At 51.9% G+C, this 18,800-nt stretch overlaps 1 protein-coding gene across 3 annotated transcripts in view; it reads right to left on the reverse strand.

The window, feature by feature from the left end:
- CACNA1D (calcium voltage-gated channel subunit alpha1 D) overlaps positions 1–18,800 on the reverse strand; it is a 296,621-nt gene that overhangs the window by 12,779 nt on the left and 265,042 nt on the right. For all 3 annotated transcript variants that reach the window (XM_040628679.1, XM_040628681.1, XM_040628680.1), the window contains 3 exons: positions 17,984–18,086; positions 16,591–16,692; positions 11,443–11,573 (listed from right to left, as the gene is read on the reverse strand). In XM_040628679.1, the coding sequence (XP_040484613.1) occupies positions 11,443–11,573; positions 16,591–16,692; positions 17,984–18,086 (336 nt within the window). The remainder of the gene's footprint in view (positions 1–11,442; positions 11,574–16,590; positions 16,693–17,983; positions 18,087–18,800) is intronic.

Here is an 18,800-nt window from a genome sequence, read left to right on the forward strand (position 1 = left end):
CTGTGAAAAAAGCCTCCTCCGTAGGAGACAATGCTTTAAAAATGGTATACCAGGCTTGGTCTGATTTGGTCCGTTCTTTGAATAGAGGAGTGGGGGAGGGGGTCTTTCCATTTCATGCACTGTGGGTGTGCAAGAGCTGCCTGGACTCAGAGCTCACAGGTACCTGGCTAGGAATGCTACGGTCTTGTCGGGGAAAGACACACGTGTCCTGCCACCAAACCCAGAATAGTCTGTGGTACAGTCAGCGAGGCTGCCTCTTACTCCCCTGTCCCTCTGACCACAGGCACAAGCTGCACGCACACACGCATACACATACACACTCACGTAGGTGCACACACACATGCTTTCCCTCTCTCAGGATCCCCAAGTCTGGCACATCTGAGCCAGGGGAATCATCTGGCTTGGACGCGGACCCACTTGCCATTCTCTTGGCAACACCGAGAAGGCGACGCTAACGTCCAGTGGGGGAGAGCTCTTTCACACAGAGCTGCGGGCATGTGCAGGAAGGTCCAGCCCAGCAGTGTCGAACAGCCTGCAGCTCATTCGCTCAGTGTTTCCCAGAGCACAGTCCTCAAGGGAAGATTAGCTAAGCCAGGGTTTCATTGTCTGGTTTTGGATCACTGGGAGGAAAGGCTGGCCACAGATCTGAGGCTCCCAAATCAGAGACCAGGGTTGAGACACCTGCTGCCGTGTCTATAAGATAAACACAGGTGACAAAACACTAAGTCAACACCCCCAGGTAAATTATGTATCTGCACCCATGTCACAAGGCACCACGGGCTTGGAATACCCCTGAGTTTGGGGAAAAACCCAAAAAACCCCCAGATAATCCTATTCACTGTCATTCAACAATTTGGACTAGGTCTGATTAAAAGAAATAGAAAACTATTTATTTGGATAATTTTTAACATCATCCTCTGTTGGCGGGTTGACATTTCACTGAAATACACACATAACATAATTGCATAAGAAAAACAAAAACGGTCTCCAGCAGGTCTTCGATGGTACACAAGATCAGGGGAGTGCAGTGAACAGACACAGGACAGAGAGTTTGTTCGCAACATAGATCATGGAGAAAACTGAGAGGTGGCTCAAGAGGCCCCTTCTGAGGACAAATAATGACAACATATTTATTAAAGAGACATCAGAGGAGGAAAAAAAGCATCACTCTTCCTCAACACGAAAGCGGAGGTTTAGAAATCACGGTTATGTTTTGCTCGCTCCACACAGGAAGAAACACATCTTCTAAGAGTCAGGGATTGACTTGACTCTTTTGCATGGGATCTGGGGAAGGACGGGGGTCGGGGGCTGTCTGCTGGGGGTGGGAGTGGTGTTAGGGGTGAGGCGTCTGCAGGGGGGAGGGGTGGGGTGTCTGAGGGGAGTGGTACCAGGGATGGGGTGTCTGCCAGGTCTGGGAATGAGGGAAACAGAGGTCCCCACGCTTGAACTGAAATGAAGCTTAAACACAGCACCCTGAATTTATTACATATCACAGAACATGATAATGAAATTTTTCTAGCACACATATCAAGCTAAAAGGTAGCTTAGGCTGCTCCAAAATTTCCATAGGCACAAGTTCTGATCCCAGAAAACTATCTTAAACTCTTGAAAAAATTACTTTTTTCCACAGCCCTAAGAAAAAGAACATTTTTGCCTTGCAATAAACACTTTACAATCAGTAAAATGAGCTATTCTTTCATTTTTCATATCGGTGTCTACCTCTATCCGCAAAATACTACTTTAATTTGAAACGTGGTCATTAGCACTTAAAACCAACACAATTAAAGCTGTAGAAAGTCATTCCATTAACATCACAGTAGAATTATGGTTTTGAATAAACACAGAATTGCTAGAAAATAGAAACATTTTTAAGATGTCCAATCATATAAAATATTAAACAGAATCAAGCCTAGTTTCTGGTTGATTTTTAAATGCTAGACGGTATCATAAATATCTTTAAAAAAAAAAAAGAGAAATGTTGGCGCTTTGCCCGCAGACTGCCGCTTTAAATTTTAGACACCATTTAATTGGAATTTTATAGATATTAACTCTACAGAATGACTGAGTCACCAAAAAAGCCCCCAAAACAAAACAAAAACCAAGCTACAAAATCTCTCTAAGTATCTCTGAAGCAATAGCATAAAAATATGGTATTTTAACATCAAATAGGAACACTTGTTTACCTCCCTTCCTCTGGCCCACTCTCAGGGTACGTTTTTCCTACCTGGGTGCGCGACAGATCTCGCAGGGACGGCCTTCCTGAGCTAGCGCCCCCAGACGCACTGGGGAGCGGCCCGCTCAGCCGCACAGCAAGCCCCACCCAAGGCCAGAACCCCTCCCGCACCTACATTGTAACAGTGGAGATAAGAGATGTGAGTCTCCAGGCGGACCCGGCCAGGCCATTCATCTCCGGGTGCGAGTGCCCGGCTTTCAGACGCCAGCCAGCGAGCCCCCGTCTGGCGGAGCCTGTCCTCCATCACCGGCTTCGCTCAGCTCCTTAAGAGCAAGTTCTGGTGAACCCTTTTGCGGGATGCCGCCCTTCCCGAATCCGAGGGCACTGTTCCCGACTAGCTCCATCAGAAGAACGGACCGGAGGTTCAACTTAGAGAACCAACCGGCTCATCTACCAGCTGTCCCCCACCGCCTCCTCATGCACACGTGCATACGTATCACACACGGGCACACCCCTTCTTTTGTCCTCCTTTGCCTCCAGGGAAAATGTGACAGCGTGGCCTTTGTGTCCATTATGCACAGTTCTTGAGTCACGCGTCCAGGGGCAGAATCATGAGCACGGCATGCCGTGGGCCGCCCACAGGGAATCTGACACTCGCTGGAGAGTCAGCTGTAATGCCACCAACAGAAGTTCCTGCTGGGGCTGCGCCCTGCAGCACACATCAAGTTCCTACCACTTTGAAAGGTTAAGGAAGGTTTTCTTAAAATTCCTGAAAGGGATCTCTGACATTTCCCAGCGAACGATCTCGCAGAGCTCTCTGAGCAACCTCGATTCTTGGCTGAACTTTAACACCAGGATCCGAAATTCCTGCGCGTTCCCTGATAACAGAGCCTCAGTTTAAGCTCAGCAGATGCCTAAATCAGGAGCTCTGTTCTGCCAGCATCTCTGTTCCTGTCCTAACGATCTCACGTCCTTTAGCCCACTACATCCTGGGAGGCCAGGACTAACCCCATTTGGGCGAGTGGCCTGCCCTACCTAGCAAAGGCTCAGCTACGACTCAGGTCCCCAGGCCTGTGGTCCCCGTGAAGCCCTGCTGGCCTCATCCTGGCCACCACCAAGACAAAGTCGTTGAGTCTACGGGAAAGAGGGCGGGGCCAACTCTGAACTGTGTGCTCACTTAAGGACGGCGACCCCACCTGTAACCTCCGTCAAGGTTAACCTTCTTCCAACTAACTTAGCAGAGCTCTTGTATCACCAACGCCACATGGAAATGACCAGTGACCACACACCCTTGTCTTGGCTGGGCGGCTCTAAGGAGTGGTGATCTTTAAAAACACCGTCTCTCCCGCACTAATTCAGACAGGCATTCCTCCAGATTGGCACAGGCAAGGAGATGTGGGGTTCCACTCTCAGTTTGAACTCAGCGGACACAGGGAACAGGCAGTTCTGTGTCTGGGTGAGTGGGTTGGGACTGCCGTGGCACCGGGGAGGGACAGAAAAGTTCAGGGTGGGGGCAGTGCTCAATGCAGGAGGCTCCCTCACCAGGGAGATCATAAAAAGGCTCCAGCACCCTTTTCCTTTAGGGGAGATATGGGATCATTTCCCTAGAGTAGCAGTTCTCAAAGCATGGCCCGGAGACACCTCGGGCGGCCCATGAAGGGACTGTAATTTGCACAACCCTAATATCTTCTTTGCCTTATATACACATTCTCTCAGAGCACAGTGGGGCTCTTCAAAGGCTCCATGCCTGCGACGATGCCACCTCTCTGTTATCTTTGTACCTATATATTCTGTATTTTAAAAATTTCTCAGTTTTAATTTCTAATGCAAGTACTGATTTACAAAGGTCCTCAGTACTTTTTAAAAACATCAAAGAGACCCAGAAGATTGAGAACAGCTGAGAACTCAGCCCCAGACAGGCAGCACCAACCTCTCCTCGGGCACTGGCCCCTTCATCTCATCTAGGATTCCTGGGATTCTGCTGACCTTTCTCCACTTTTGGAAAGAAACTTCTGGCTTCTCTGAACTAACCTTTGGCACTCGTTAATGAGTTGCCTTCACCATGGCTGAGAATGACATACCCTCCATTACCTCAAATAGCCACCTCTCTTAGGTCTGAGGTATGCCACGGAGAATGAACTCACGCAGGCACCTACCCGACCCTGGGACTGTTAGGTGTTAGCAAGCTCCCTCCCGTGGAAAACTGACACATTAGGGCTAATGAAGGGCGTTAGGCTGGTATTATTCAGTAACACACCACAATAATTAAGACCTTCTGCTACTATGTAATATAACCTGTCTTAACTTCTTTTCAGTAAGTCTATCGTCTCGAAGACTTTTGAAAATAATCATTATTATTGTCAGAGGGAAAAGATCTCCTGCCTTTCAGAAACAGTAGAGAATCCAACGATCCTGTGAATTTATGGTTGGGTCATATCACAGTGTAATTACGACGTGTCCAACTTTACACCTGCTTCCCCACGATGGATACTGGCCTGCATCGTGGCTTCCATCCGGGAGTGTAAGAGTCTAGCACCATGGATTCTGGTGTTGGGTACCAAGTTTGCTGAGTCTGTGAAGATTCTCAGGTAATAAACTTGAGTTGTCTCTTACAACTTTCCTACACTCAAGGCTATACTCTTCTGGCAAGGTTTTAGGACAAAGGACAGAGCTCTCTGCGGTCTGACTGTACGCCAAGTTTCAGGGAAGCTTTGTTTCCCTTTTGAGTTGAAGTCAGAGGCAGACCTCATGACTTCTGGGTGTTTCCATAAACTGCCTTTGGCTAGCAGCCATAACTAGCACCATCACTCAGCAACACAGCCAGGCCTCTGTGGGGCCAGAGCCTCTCGTTTCACTGAAACCAATCCCTAATCCCATCCAGAAAGTTCGCTGTTCTCCAGTTTTTCCTTATTTGGAAGGACTGCAGAAAAGCATATGCATACACCTGCCATGCCCACCACCTGGGGCTGTTCTGCCGAGACTTTACCCTGTGGAGACTCCATCTGGAAGTCAGCTGGTCACCCTGGCCCTCCGAGACAGGGGCAAGCACATATTGCCCTTCATTGTTTAATAAACTTGACAGAAACAGAGGGACCACTCATCCGACGGTGAATTAGATCCACACCTGTGTCCATGGGGCTCGCCAGCCTCTTTTCAGGGATGATACACCAAATTCATAATAAGAGGTACATCCCAGGCGCTAGCCGATCGGGGCAGAGCGGGCCTTCAGACCAGGGCAGGATCCTAGAGGCCCTGCTACGCCAGGCAGCTTAGTTGTTGGATCACAGAGGGATCTGGGGAGGGACTGGATGTTGGCAGCTGTGAAGTAGCACATACAGAGGCTTCAACATCTTCACAAGAGTGCGGCCACACCAGAGTGTGCTGGCCAGCTTTCAACCCCACCCCGTACCACTGCCCCGGTGCTGTGTGAAGTCAGACCTGCTCTTGGACCCCATGGACTCTGCTGTGAGAATCCATAAAACCACCACGAGCTCCCAGACTTACAGCAGTCTACACACTGGGAGCAGAATCAGGGGCCGGGCCTGTTTCCATAAGTGAGGCCAGCGAATCCACTTCAGTGCACACAGGCCAGATCACTGGTAACGGGAGCCCCGGAGGCCAGAGGGCAAAGGTCACAGTAGACACGCCATCACTGGAAGAGACCTCAGGGCAGGGAGGGGTCCCGCCAGCTGTCCCCGGATGGGCCTGCAGGACTTCCGCTAATGCTGCTTTTCCCGAGGGTGGCTACCACTTTCCTACTTGGCCTGCCCTTGAACGAGTCTGACCAGGAACAGGGCTTCTCCACATTCTGCTGGCTGTCTCCTCTGCATTCTGCATACCCCCTCACACACACACGCGTGCACACGCGCGCACACACACACAGACAAAGCCTCCAGTCTGCACCGGCGAAGGCAGGCAAAAGGGGCTTATAAGCACTTCTTTTCTCTCAACACTTCAGAAACTTCAAGTCTTTACACTACAGTTACTTCTGAATATTGATCTTAAAACTCTAGTCGGCTCCTCTGGGTATCCTGGGCTCAGCCCTGCATGCACAGACTCCTCAACCACTGCTTGTAATCGGCTGAGAACTGCAGACTCCCTCACCAAGCAACCCCTCGGACAAAAGTCTACAGTCTGTAAGATGTGAAAACACAACCCATAGAGGCACCTCTGTGTACACCTTCATACATTTCCCAGATCTCTTTAAAAGCGGTAAGATTCTCTCTCGGTGGGTAAGTACAGAACAGAACAGAGATCAAAGAAAAACAAGAATATCTTAAAGTTCCGGTAGTAAACAGGCATACGATATTATTATTGTTGTAGTCTTAATAATAAGCAATTATACGTTCAAAGTGCTTTACAATCACTTAGCTATTCCTCACAACAGCCCTGTGAGGTAGGTCGACATTATTACCCCCATTTTACAGATGGGGGAAACTGAGGCACAGAGAGGTTAAGTGTCTTGCCCAAGGTCACGCAGCAAGTGAACGCTGGAGCTGGGACTAGAACCCAGATTCCCTGACTCCCAGTGTCCTTGAAACTAGACCACACTGCTTCCAAAGAGGCATCCCCAGACTGGCTTTGAGCACGAATTAGAGACGGACAATGTTGGATGAGGTTTGGGTGTGGTGGCATTTCCCGAGGACACGTTAAGATGGAACCTGAGGTGTTACCTGGACTGGTTTTGGCATGCGGGTGTATGTGTTAGTTTAAATGGTGTGTCTGAGCTTCCTGGCCTGCCCACTTCCCACTGCGTTCTCGACTGGGTCACTGCAGAGAGTGGGGGCCGGAGGGTCAGTAGGTCATGGCGGACCGGCATAAAAAAGGAACTCTGTCAGCTCAGGGCCGAGGGGCCTGCCAGTCTTTGGGAGTTCGGGCAATCTAGGGATGCAGGACTTTGGCACGAAGCCAGCTGCCCACCTTAGGCAGGTCTGCTTCACCTTTTTATTCTGGTATTTTTACTGGCCAGCGTCAGGAAGTTGTGTTCATTTCATTTCTCTGTGGGGCGGCTGCCCTCCTCCTTTGCTCTCTCTCTCTCTCTCTTTCCCTTTCTCTGAGTCTCTGCTTGGAAGGGAAAACCGTTAAGCCTTTTGCACGTTCCCTTCCAGGACAAAGAGCCACCGGGAGCAGCGTCCGCGACAGGAGGCCACGGCTCTGCAGATGAGCCGCGGCCCTGCTTCGGCCTTCTGGAGGAGTGCTTTGCTTGGAAGGGGTCTCCCTGGGGCCTTGGGTTTGCTTTTTCCTGCATTTCTTCCGAAATGCTGTTTCAGTAGAAATTAGCCCACTTGAGACTTTTCCCTTTCAAGGCCTTAGCCACAAACGCCTTCCGACTAACGAGCTTGGTGCTGTAGCTCAGGCAGAAAATTCTAAAGCATCCGTTCAAGCATCTGAAACAAACGAATCAGCCAGTGAAATCTCATCTGTTAGCAACTGTTCTCTTCTTAGATTAGAAACGAAAAGAAAAAAGCCTTTTTTATAGCTTTAAATGGACTCAAGCTTTTAAAAAAAGAAAAACACCTTGCCATTTCTTCAACTAAGGTAACTAAATGACAGGTGTCTGCTACTCCACAGATTAAATGTCTCCTTCTGCACTGGGCCTCCCCAAGGGGGCCACATCAGAGCACATCAGGGACTTAGAGTCGCTGGATTCTTGTATACCACCCACCCTTCCCCTCGACCACCTACATCACCACCTGTTGGCTGGGGTGCCGGCTTTCACAGAAAACCTAACCACCGAACTCTGCACCAGCTGGAAATAATGGTTGCCTCCTTAAACCCAACCTCCAGACAGGTGAGCAAAAGACTATCCCTCTAAAGTCTTCCTGTCATTAAAGACAGGCAGGCTCCCATCCGGGATGACTGGGGGATAGAGTCTCCTCGGATTGCACCAGAGTATCTTTTGCGTAAAGGGAATCCTTGAACGTTGAAAGAAAAAGAAATGAACAAAACTTTTCCCATTTTGGGATCTTTTTTTTTTTCCCTTATCCATGAGACACTGGACTAATTCATGTCTGCGTCTTGCACAGAAGTCCTCATCCGGAAGGGGCACTGCTGTGTGATGGGAAGGGGACTGAGCATTTTCAAGACTGCAGAGCTGTGTTCCTTTACTGACTTGCTCTTGGCAGAAACGTGCAGGTCACTCGATGCAGCAGTGATGGAGGGAGAGCAAATGTGGAGTCAAACTGAAGTGGGTATGGCACACGGGGGGGTGGGGTGAGGAAAACAAAAGCAGCCTGATGCAGCTTCTCTCCGACCCTCTGCGGAAGGTCGGAGAGAAGGCTGGCTTTAATGAAGATGGATGGACAGATGGAAACTGCACACTCATTCGGACCACAGAGGCCAGAGGACACCGGGTGCCGAGCTCCTCCCGACACAAGGATCCCCTTCGTGTAGAAGGGGACACCGCAGTGGGTCTGAACACAGGGAGACCAGATGGAGCCCCAGGGCTGGAAACCCCAGGGCATCTGTGTGCCCTTGAGAACCATTCCATGGGGAGCAGAGAACGCGGGCTGGTTCTGACCCCGCTCAGACAGACTGCACTTTCCGCAGCACAAGCACGCACATGCCTACGTCGTACTTCTGCGCTCACACTCCACCTCCCACGAGCAAGCCGTCCGTCAGCCACGTGGCACCCCCGACGCGGGGAGAAGCACCTCATCCCACTTCTCGGCAGGCCGTGCCCACGTCTGGGAGCTTCCTTGCGCGTCTGTGCACTTGTCCTAGTGACACTCGAGTGCCACTGCCTTTCGACCCCGTGTCCCTAACTACTATGTCGTCACAGAATAGTTCCTCCCACAGAAAGGAAGCGCCTCCTCGTGCTTATTAAATGTAGAGTGAAAATCTACATTTAAAGGCACTTCTAGAACCGAGGAGGCCAAAAATGTAATTAGAATTATCCTTCAAGGAGACCAGAATTTTCTGTTTTTAATGTTTGCTTCGGAATCCAATATACTTTCAGAATTTATCTGTCAAGATTATGAATACAACTTAATCTTCTAGGCTGCGTACTCAACATAAATTATAGTCATAGCCTAAACTCCCAACAGAACCGGGTAAAGATGCACTGGTATCATTATCTAACAGGAAATGTTTGATTTCACCAAAGAAATGAAACTCTTTCTACAAACAACAAAATGAAAAGGTTTAGGAGAAAAACATTATTGTAACGCAATGTAATAGTCTTTTACCCCATGACTTACAAATGCAGCGTTAGCACCATTTGAACCTGTAACTTAAAAGACTCAGGGAAGCCTTGAAATATGATAATTACATAGCCACGTGTTGTTTTTCAGGTTTTAAAATATCAAAACACTATATCCAGCCACTAGAGCAGGGAAGTCTTGGGGATTCCGGGAAGGGAGAATGCTACTCGTGTGGTCGTCATGCATGCCTTCCCCAGAAAACAGAAGGATCTCATAACACAGAGCTAACTTCGTTACTGGAAATTATGACATAGCCATGCATGAAAGAGTATGTTCCCCCTCAAGAAAAGTCATCAAGTTCTACCAGCCCCGCCACCTAGAATCCAAGAACAGCACGCAACTCCCCGCAGGAGGAGGGGACCATGACACTCTGAAAACCAGCCAGTCTAGTCCTTCAGGCCCAGGGCCACTTCAGGGAAGCAGCTTCAGAAGTGCATTCATCACACCTTTTCCTTGCACCCAACGTGGCCACGCTGCCCTCAAGAGCCTACGGACCACAGGCCTGTTCAGATTTGCAAACACATCTTTTCGGTTTGCTTTCGTCTTTCTAAGGCTACTTGTGAACAGTGATCAGGAGGAGGGCTGTCCCTTTTGCAGACTGGAGGGGCTGGGGAAAGTTTTACTCACAAATGCCACGACCTGCGACAGCAACGGGCTACTGGACTGAGCCTGTGGTTCACTGAGCCACCTTTAGGACAGGTGATCAGAGAAATAAAGACCAGAATGGAATTCAGCTGGACTGACAATCCTTGCTTCCCCCGGCTCTGCAGCTGCCTGGGCAGAGCAGAGGTGTCCTCACGAAGGACACCTACTAACCCACCACCTGCATACGCGTCCACATGCCCTCACTCGTAACCATTCACATTCATATCCTCTTGCAGCAAGCTCACAGACAAGCCCTCCCTTCACTGCACCATCGCTTGGAACACAAAACAAGGCTGGGCATTTCTCTCCAGAAAAAAGTGAAGGACTATTCTACACTGCACCCTGCTAATACCCTACACGGCCCAATGTAAGACTCCTGATAACAGGGACATAAAAGTCATTTTAGAATTAACAAATGAACAGGGAAAAACTACCATATTCATGGTGGACTTCAGGCACTTGGGTAGCAGTGATTAGTTTGGACAGGTGTTTCTGCCCGCTTGCCAACCTCTATAGTTCCCTTTTGCCCATTCTTAACATCTGGTTCCCTCTTCACCCGGCTTTCTCTATTGCCAGCGCTCGCTAACAAATTCCCTTTCCTGGCCCCTCTTCCTGCCGGCTTCACAGTGACCCCCTTCCTCCACACGCCTGCTTCCCATGCCAGAGCTCTGGGCTTACCTAGGTTTCTACATCCTCGAATGCATGGACCCCGGCTGGAACCAGAGGTTCCTGTAAGCCGCACCCCCAGTCCAGGAGCCTGGGGCAGGTCAGGGCTGGCACAGGGGGAGGGACCAGAGGCTGGCCTGGGCACAGAGCAGCGTTTGCACAGCAAGCCTCACGGCCGTCAGGAAACACACACAGAGACAGACGCACTGTGACACACACGTGCGCGCGCGCACACACACTCATATGCACGCGCACGCACACGCACGCCAGGAGGTGATGGATGTTACTGAAATGGACCGAAAACCAACAAGCAGTGGGGTAAGAAACAAACAGAAACAAAACAAAGCACTTGCGTTCAGATGGAAAGCTGTTTCCTGGGCAGCTAGGGCCCGAGCCCGGGGCTGGGGGAGGTGGGTGCCTGCCTAAGGACGCGGTCTTTGGAGAAGCCGGGAGGAGACAGGGTATAAGGCCAGCGCTGGCCCCCCGGGGCCCACCAAGGCTGTGCCTCTGTCGCCGTCCTGGGAGCCCTGCCACCCGGGCCATGGCAGATGCGGGCACAACAGACAAAGCAAGGAGAGGGGGGCACTTACCTCGTAGCCCAGAAATGGCTAGTCCGCATTTTGGGGGGTGTGCGGTATCTCAGTTTAAACAAAATCCTTGTGGCACTGCTCAACCATGAATAGCCAGCTCTCTAGTATTTCAAATAAGCTTGTAAAATGGTTAGTGAAAAGAGAAGAAAACAAAAGGACAATTCACCTGTAGGGCAATGGTGGTGTTCTTCGCAGGGTATTTTCCCACCAGGCCTTGTTCTTTCCGTTTCTTGAATTTCCTAAAGTAGTCCTGTATCAGGAAAGTGGCATAGAACTTCCCCACGGTTACCTCATCATCTAAACGGAGAGACCAGACAGAGCTCTCCCGAATCAGCACATTTGCACCAAGAGCCTCAACTTTCACTGGGGGGCGGGGCGGGGTGGGACAGCACCCAGGGCACTGAGCTCTGAGCTGAGGACACAGGACACTAAATCTAGCAAAAAGCAAGGTTTTGCAAAGCAGTTAAGGCTCAAAATTAGAGTCAGTCCCACGAACTGATACTCAAAATTGCAGAAAACGATATGTTTGTCATGAGCTTATTAGAGCAGTGTATTAGTAACACTATGGAGTGCTGTCTTGGTTATTTACTGAAAATAAAAATTACAAAACAAAAAAAGACTTCCTGGGTCCTATTTTCACCCCTGTGCATAGGGATTTGCATGTGTAATTACCGCGAACACCAAGGGCAATTAACCATCCAAATCCCAATGCTTTGAGATAAAGACAGAGACCTCAGAAAGTGACAGACAAGCTTGGAAGAGGAGGAAGGTTCAGGAAAGTGGCTGCAAACCCAGATTTTCATGTGCCCCCGTGCTTCTGTTCCAATAGCCTCCATATGCCATTTCTCTGTTTGTAATCCAGAACTTTTGGCACTGCAAGCGACAGCTCCAGCTAACCTCAAAGCTGAGCTTACTTCTGCTTTGCTCGGAATAACTCCAGCATGTACCCTTGGGGAACTGGAACTCTGCTGAGCGTTTTAAAGGTGATGCATGAGGCAGAATAGAGGCTCTGGCTGTCTCATGGTAAACCACAATGCGTTTGCCCAGGGGCCGCCACCAGTCCTGCTCTCCCTGGGGTGCTCACCCCCAGATCTGCAGTGGCCCCTGGGCAAGAAGCTTAGAACCCCAGGAGTTGTAAAGGCTGGGAGGAGGAAGGGCTGCCGGCCCTCGGGCTTTAGGACAGCTGAGCTTGTACCCAGGCTGCCCCAGCAAGAGTTGCATGCTGATCTGGGGCAAAGGACTGGGGCAAGGGGCTTATGTTCTCATCTATAAGTGGGGCTACACCTCTTAGAGGAGCTGTAAGCACGACCCTAGAGGAGGCCCGGAAGCACCCGGCCCTATTCCAGGGGGGTCCAGAGTGCCTGGGCTGGAGGGCCGTGAGCCAGCAGCCTGCCGACAATGGCATGCACTGAAATGGATGGTGGAACGTGATGGGTCGGGGGCCACTGGGACCCTCTGTATTCACTAATGCACCCTGGGTGGGGTTCAGTCAGTGCCCATGAGGCAACTGTACCCGTCTGGGTCCGCTGGGCTGTTGTACACACCTCTCCAACTTTCCCTGTCAGGAGCCACTCAGGGTTACTGAGTAAGAAAATGCCTTGGGGTGGCTGGGCTCAAGAAGGGCACTGCATTCCTCCCAAACCCCAGCCAAGAAGTCCTGAGGTGGTGCAGGGCCACCAAAGGGATGAAGGCTTTGGGTAGCGTGTGAAACCCTGTCCTGCATCTGTCTCAGGCTGGTCCAAACGGCCTAATGACGCACTGCCCATGGGCAAGGAGGTGAGAGGTGGACAGACCATTCGCGTCTTGACACTTCACCCCTACTTTGCTCTCAAGCTGCTCCCAATTTTGCCCAGGGTACGTCTGGAACACCTGTTCCAGCGGCCTCTACTCTTGGGCATCCATGTTCCCAGAGGAACTCCACGTGGGTGTCATGGCCTCTTCACAACGGCTCTGAGATGGTGCAGCTGCTTGCCCCCTTGGCAGGTGGAGCGGGGCTGAATGACCCGCCCTGACCAGTTGAGCTGCCGTGCAAGCCCAGGGCAGTAGGCTCTCGAGCATGGGCCCTCCCCCTCCTCTGCACTGCCCACACAGAGACAGCTCAGCTCTGGCCACACGACCACCTACTTCTTTGGGGTGCCTCCTCCAGAGTCCAAGTCTCTCTACTGAGCAGCATGCAGGAGGTGGGCTCACAGCTGGTGACCCTGGGGACCCAAGGGGACTCTGCTTTCTGTGCCACAGCTATCCCCTACAGTCCAGGGTACTGAGTCTTCTCTGTGGGCTCCCAGAAAAACACACTGGGTTTACAAAAGGCCCACCTCATTCCACACTGGGATGCTTCCTGTAAATGCAGGTCTAACCCTTTTCTCCCTTCAGCCCAAATGGTGCTAGCCTGGAGGGGCCCAAGGGGCTCCTGTGGGAGGGTCTTGGCTCTCCCTGGCCCAGAACTGGGGGCGGGAGGGGGCTCAGTGCAGAGGGCTGACTGTGGTTCTGCCCGAGTGGCTACTCCAGAGCAGAGGCAGGCCACCACTTGTTCTTCTCCACCGAGATGCTAAGCTAACTGAGGCTGGGCTGAGGACAAGCCCTCAAGAACGGGAAAAATCAAAGATAGAGCTGGTTAGAAAAGGGACAGGAGGAATGGATACAGTGAGGCTGTCCGGGCTCAGGCCTGGAGAGAAAGAGATGGGGTCAGCTTTTTGTGCTCTTCAGGGCAAAGGAGCCAAAGACCCAGGTCAAGGAGTGGAAGTCCAAAGGAACGACAGCTCCTGGGAGGATAGGGGACTCCTACAGAAAGGGGGAAGAGCCACGACGTGGCAGAGGCCTGAAGAGTGGAGCAGAGGACATGAGCAAGATCTGGAGATGGGCAAGAGGACCACTGAGCACAGGTGATGGAGAGGACAGGCAGGCTGTGCCCGAGGCCACAGGCCCCTGCACTACTGACAGTGCAGAAGGACAGTTCCCCACTGCTCCTCCGGGGCTGGCGCCTAGGGTCACCTCCTTCTCAGAAGCTTGTGATGACCTGGGGGGCACCTCACACCACCCTTAGCTACAAAGCGGCCCAAGATGGGTCCCTACCCCGCTGTCACCAGGCCTGTGAGGGGCTCCCTGAGCGACCCCCATGGGCCGGTCCCAGGCGCCAGGAGCAGCCAGCCTGGTGGGGTCTGCCGCTCTGGCCAGGGTATGGCCTGGGGGATGCTGAGCCCCTCGGTCCCCGGGAGCTAGCCATCTGCTGGCCCAGAGATGGACCAACTATTCCCATTTTCCAGGTGCACCATGGTGTGGGCAAGGCTGGGAACCACTGCTCTACTGGAAGAGAGAAGAAGAGACAGAGGACTGGCGGAACGAAGGCAGTAAAACCCTGCCCCGCACGCACAGAGTGTGTTTGCAGACGCCAGAGTCCCTACTTGCCGCAAACCTCTCCAGCACACTAGCGCTTGGGGTCGGCCTGCAGGAGCGCATTCTAGGGACATACGCAAACAGTGCAGAATGCCGCCTCCTAAGGCCTGCTGCCTTCTCCTCGGGGTTCGCCGTGCCTCCTGCTGCCATTTTGGAATAGATGAACACCCGTCATCCAAGAAATACAGAGAGAAGGCCAGGCCCAGCTATCGGGCCAAGAAAGCGGAAGGATATCTGGCTTTCACTAGCAGTCTAGCAGAGTTAAATGCTGATCTGTTTTGAGGGCGTTCGCATGGTGAGCCAAACTCTGGACCTTTTTTTCTGGTCTAATTTAAAGAAAGAAAGCTTAACAGTAATACGACTATGCTCCCCAAGATGTCGGGGTAAGACTGGTTTGTAAAGAAGGTGGCCTGTCAGCAGACGGGTGCTGGGGTGGGGCGGGCGGGTCCCTGGGCAGGGCGGAGGGGGAAGGGAGGGGGGCAGGGTTTACCGGGACGCACGCAGCCGCTATTCTGAAGCATGCATCTGGATTCGAGAAACAGTGTAGGGGAATACGGCTGCCAAGAGATAACCCTGATTCCATGCCACCACCCTAAAACAGAATTGCTTCAGAATATTCTGAAAGACTGAGACTTGAAAGGAATGGAGGCTGCAGAAAAAGCTCAAGCACATTGTTACAACAATCTTACAAAGCAATTTCTCTAAGCCATGCGAGCACTGGGTGCGCAGCTGCAAGGAAAAGAACGAAACCAAAGAGTCGTTTTAAATGTGCAGTATCGGTTCTCCTGTGGAAGGGCCGGGGTGGTCCAGGTGGGAGCTGCGGGGTTTCTATTCTCTGGTTTTGGGGGGGGGGTTGTGTGTGTGTGTGCTTTCCCTTTAATATTTCTTTGGGGCCGGCTCCGCCGGGCTTTGAGCAGGTGGCCGCGCCAGCTAGGGGTGGCTCCCTCCAGCGACAAAAGCTCACACTGCTCTGGCTTCATGCTGGGGAGCAGAGCCGGCCACCATGCTGCTCTCTCTCTCTCTGCCTCCCAAGAGCCAGAGACTGTCACCTTCTCAGAGGGTGAGGCCTCGGCCACCATCCTGGCCCGGGGTCCCGGAGTCGGCTTCCAGCCCTGAGCCCGACCAACCTCGAAAGTTGCAGGAGCAGTGACGCTAGAAAAGTGTGGCGGTTACAAAACACACGGAAGGCTCACAGTGTGCCCGGGGCTAGGGGCGGCTAGAATACTGGGGTGGTGGCACGGAGTGAACGGATCCTGCACCTTTAAAACGTGAAAATAAAACAGTCACGAAACAACCACCTCAACGTCTAAGTCCGGTGTACTTAAACAAAGATGGAAAAACGGCATATATATTATATATATGTGCATCATATATATATATACATCTGAGAAAGTTTAGTCCGTTATTTTATGACAAATAACAAAAGGAAATAAGCATGCCTGTTAGTTGTGATTCTAAACTCCAGTTAAAGGGACATTTTCGGTAATTATGATGGTAAACTCAGTCTCGAGAAGAACGTTTCAAAAATACCATTTTCTGAAAGCTATGTTTCCTGAGACATTTTCAACAGGATGTTGAAGGATAAGTGGAAACTAATTTTAAGTATTTCATTTTGGTTGAAAAAAATGCAGGCTCTTTGTTTTGAGACAGTAAGCTTGTTCTCCCACGGACCACAAATCCCCTGCCCCAGCCATCTGGGTCTTGGGTCTCCTTCCCACTGAAGCCTCTCCTTTGTCTGAAACGGGCCTCCTGTTACCCCCCAAAATTACACCGAAAGGCTGCAGAGCCTTCCTTAGCTGTGGTCGGAATGCTCTAGCGGATAGGTAAAGCATTCTGCAAGCCCGCTTTGGGCTTGCTGGAGATCCTCGCATTCAAGCCAACGCACTGGCCAAGAACCACTTAGGAAAGAGACCGCACTGACCACCGGCTGGAGGGACAACTTGGTCAAGCAGCTTCATGCTGGTTTTCTTCCAGATTTTCTTGATCACAGCTCGGAGTTCTTCATTAGCTTGTTCCAGGTTCCCTGAATTCAAAAAGCAAGAGGGGAAACGAGCCTTGCTTCTCTTAGCCAGCTCTCCTGTCTGTTCCCACCAGGGCTGCTTCCCTCCCAGCCTGGCCTGGAGCAGAGCCCTCAGGTAGGATGGCGCTCCCCTCCCCCCGGGCTCTCCAGGGGAGGGGTGGCAAATAGTGGGCGAGCCTTCCACAGGGCAGTCGCTCCACCGTGGGAACCGTTTTATTCTGGAATTCAAGGCCTATGCAGCCTGATCTCATCCTACCCTCCCACAGCCAAGACCCACCCCTTCCCACGGCCCCCAGCTAGAATGCCTTCTATCCCTCCACTGTCTGTTCCAAACCCTGCCTCCATTTCACCCAGATGGGACTCTCTCAATTCCTACCGCACGTACTCGTCAGCACCACAAAGCCTGGTCTTGTATTACTCGGGCTGACGCCTGTCTCCTCACCTAACCCAAGACCACCCTGTCTTCTGCCTCGCCCGGTGATGCTGGCCGCGGCTGGGGATGGGTGAGCACACTGCCAGGGGTCCTGGGAGCTTGGGGAGACTGGCTTTGTGCAGAGGTCCCCCCAGCGCCCGGGGGCCGCTAGCAGACAGCCTCTGCTGACTGCAGCTATGCCTTGCTGGCCCCTCTTCCGTCTCGTCACAGAGTGTGTCGAGAGTCGGCTCCTTCAGGGCCTCCGCTTTCCCACCTCCTGTCACTCCTCAACCTGCTGCAATCCGCTTTCCGTCCCACTCTCACGTCATCACTGCGCCAACCCCAGCGGCCACGCTCCAGGGCTGACTGTGGCCATGAAGACCACTGCGGTTTGCTCTCCGCGGGGCAGATACTGCTGCTAATAGGCCCCAAGTGCCAGCTCTGTGCTCGCCCGGCAGACATCCTCTCATCTCGGCCTCGCGACTCCTCCTGATGGAGGTGTGTTTATTCCTTTTCAACAGAGAAAGAAGCTGCAGCTCAGCACCGTGAAATCCTTCTCTGAAGGTCACACAGTAGAAAGGGACAGCTGGAGTGAACGCACCTGTGACGGTCCTGTCTCTGCCCTAACCCCCCTCCCTGCACCTAATTTCTCCTGCTCTGTAGCAAGCAGTGGCAGGAGTCGCCATAAAACTTTCTGGGACAAAGGGAAGCACAAACGCAGGCAGAAAGGGATGAGGGAGGCAGGGACAGCCAGCGGGCCTGGCACTCACCGCCCCCTTCCCCACATCCTCCCCTCCGACAAGAAAAGGCCCGGTGGGAGAATGCAAGGTGCGATAAGGCATCCTCCCCTCTTGCACCCCGTCCTGTCCCAGGGATGCTCACCTTCCGTCTTGATTTTAAGAGCTGTTCGAACCAAAGCAAACAGGGTTGCATTAAACATGACCGTCCCATCGCTGTTGAGAGGCATGTTCATGGCCACGAGTCTCTGCAAACATAAAGAAGTTTCTCAACAGAAGGCGAATGATGGATGATAGCCATGTTCCTTTTCGGTGTCGGTTCTCTGTTTATCCCTTGCCTCCTTCTAATCGACAGTTCAATTCCACCACTCCTTGGGGAGCCCCTAGCATCTGGGGGGACTCGGAGCTGACACAGATCAAGGCTTTAGTCGTGAAATGCACATGCTGGCATGCGGATGGTGTGCTTTGCTTGTTTTCAACCCCAACCATTTAAGACCTGACGAGTGCTCTTCTGTCCCTCCCCGCACCCTGGGGTTAGGCCTCCCTTCTGGGCACATCCTTTTTTTTTTTTTTTTTTTTTTAAGATTTTATTTATTTATTTGACACAGAGAGAGACAGCCAGCGAGAGAGGGAACACAAGCAGGGGGAGTGGGAGAGGAAGAAACAGGCTCATAGCAGATGAGCCTGATGTGGGGCTCGATCCCATAACGCCAGGATCACGCCCTGAGCCGAAGGCAGACGCTTAACCGCTGTGCCACCCAGGCGTCTGGGCACATCCTTAAAGCTGTCATGAGGGTGAGACGATACACAGGTATGACAAGCCAGCACACGGCCTGGGGCTTGGGTCCTCACTATTCCTAACACAGGGAGTGTCCTTTAGGGAACCCCTGCCCTGGGGGGACCACTTGGCAGTATTTCCTACAAGTCCACACTGCTGCTCTGTCTGGTCTTCCAGAGCAGGA

Source organism: Ursus maritimus, unplaced genomic scaffold (assembly GCF_017311325.1).
Source record: "Ursus maritimus isolate PB19 unplaced genomic scaffold, ASM1731132v1 scaffold_14, whole genome shotgun sequence".
In the NCBI taxonomy this organism is placed as follows: Eukaryota; Metazoa; Chordata; class Mammalia; order Carnivora; family Ursidae; genus Ursus; species Ursus maritimus.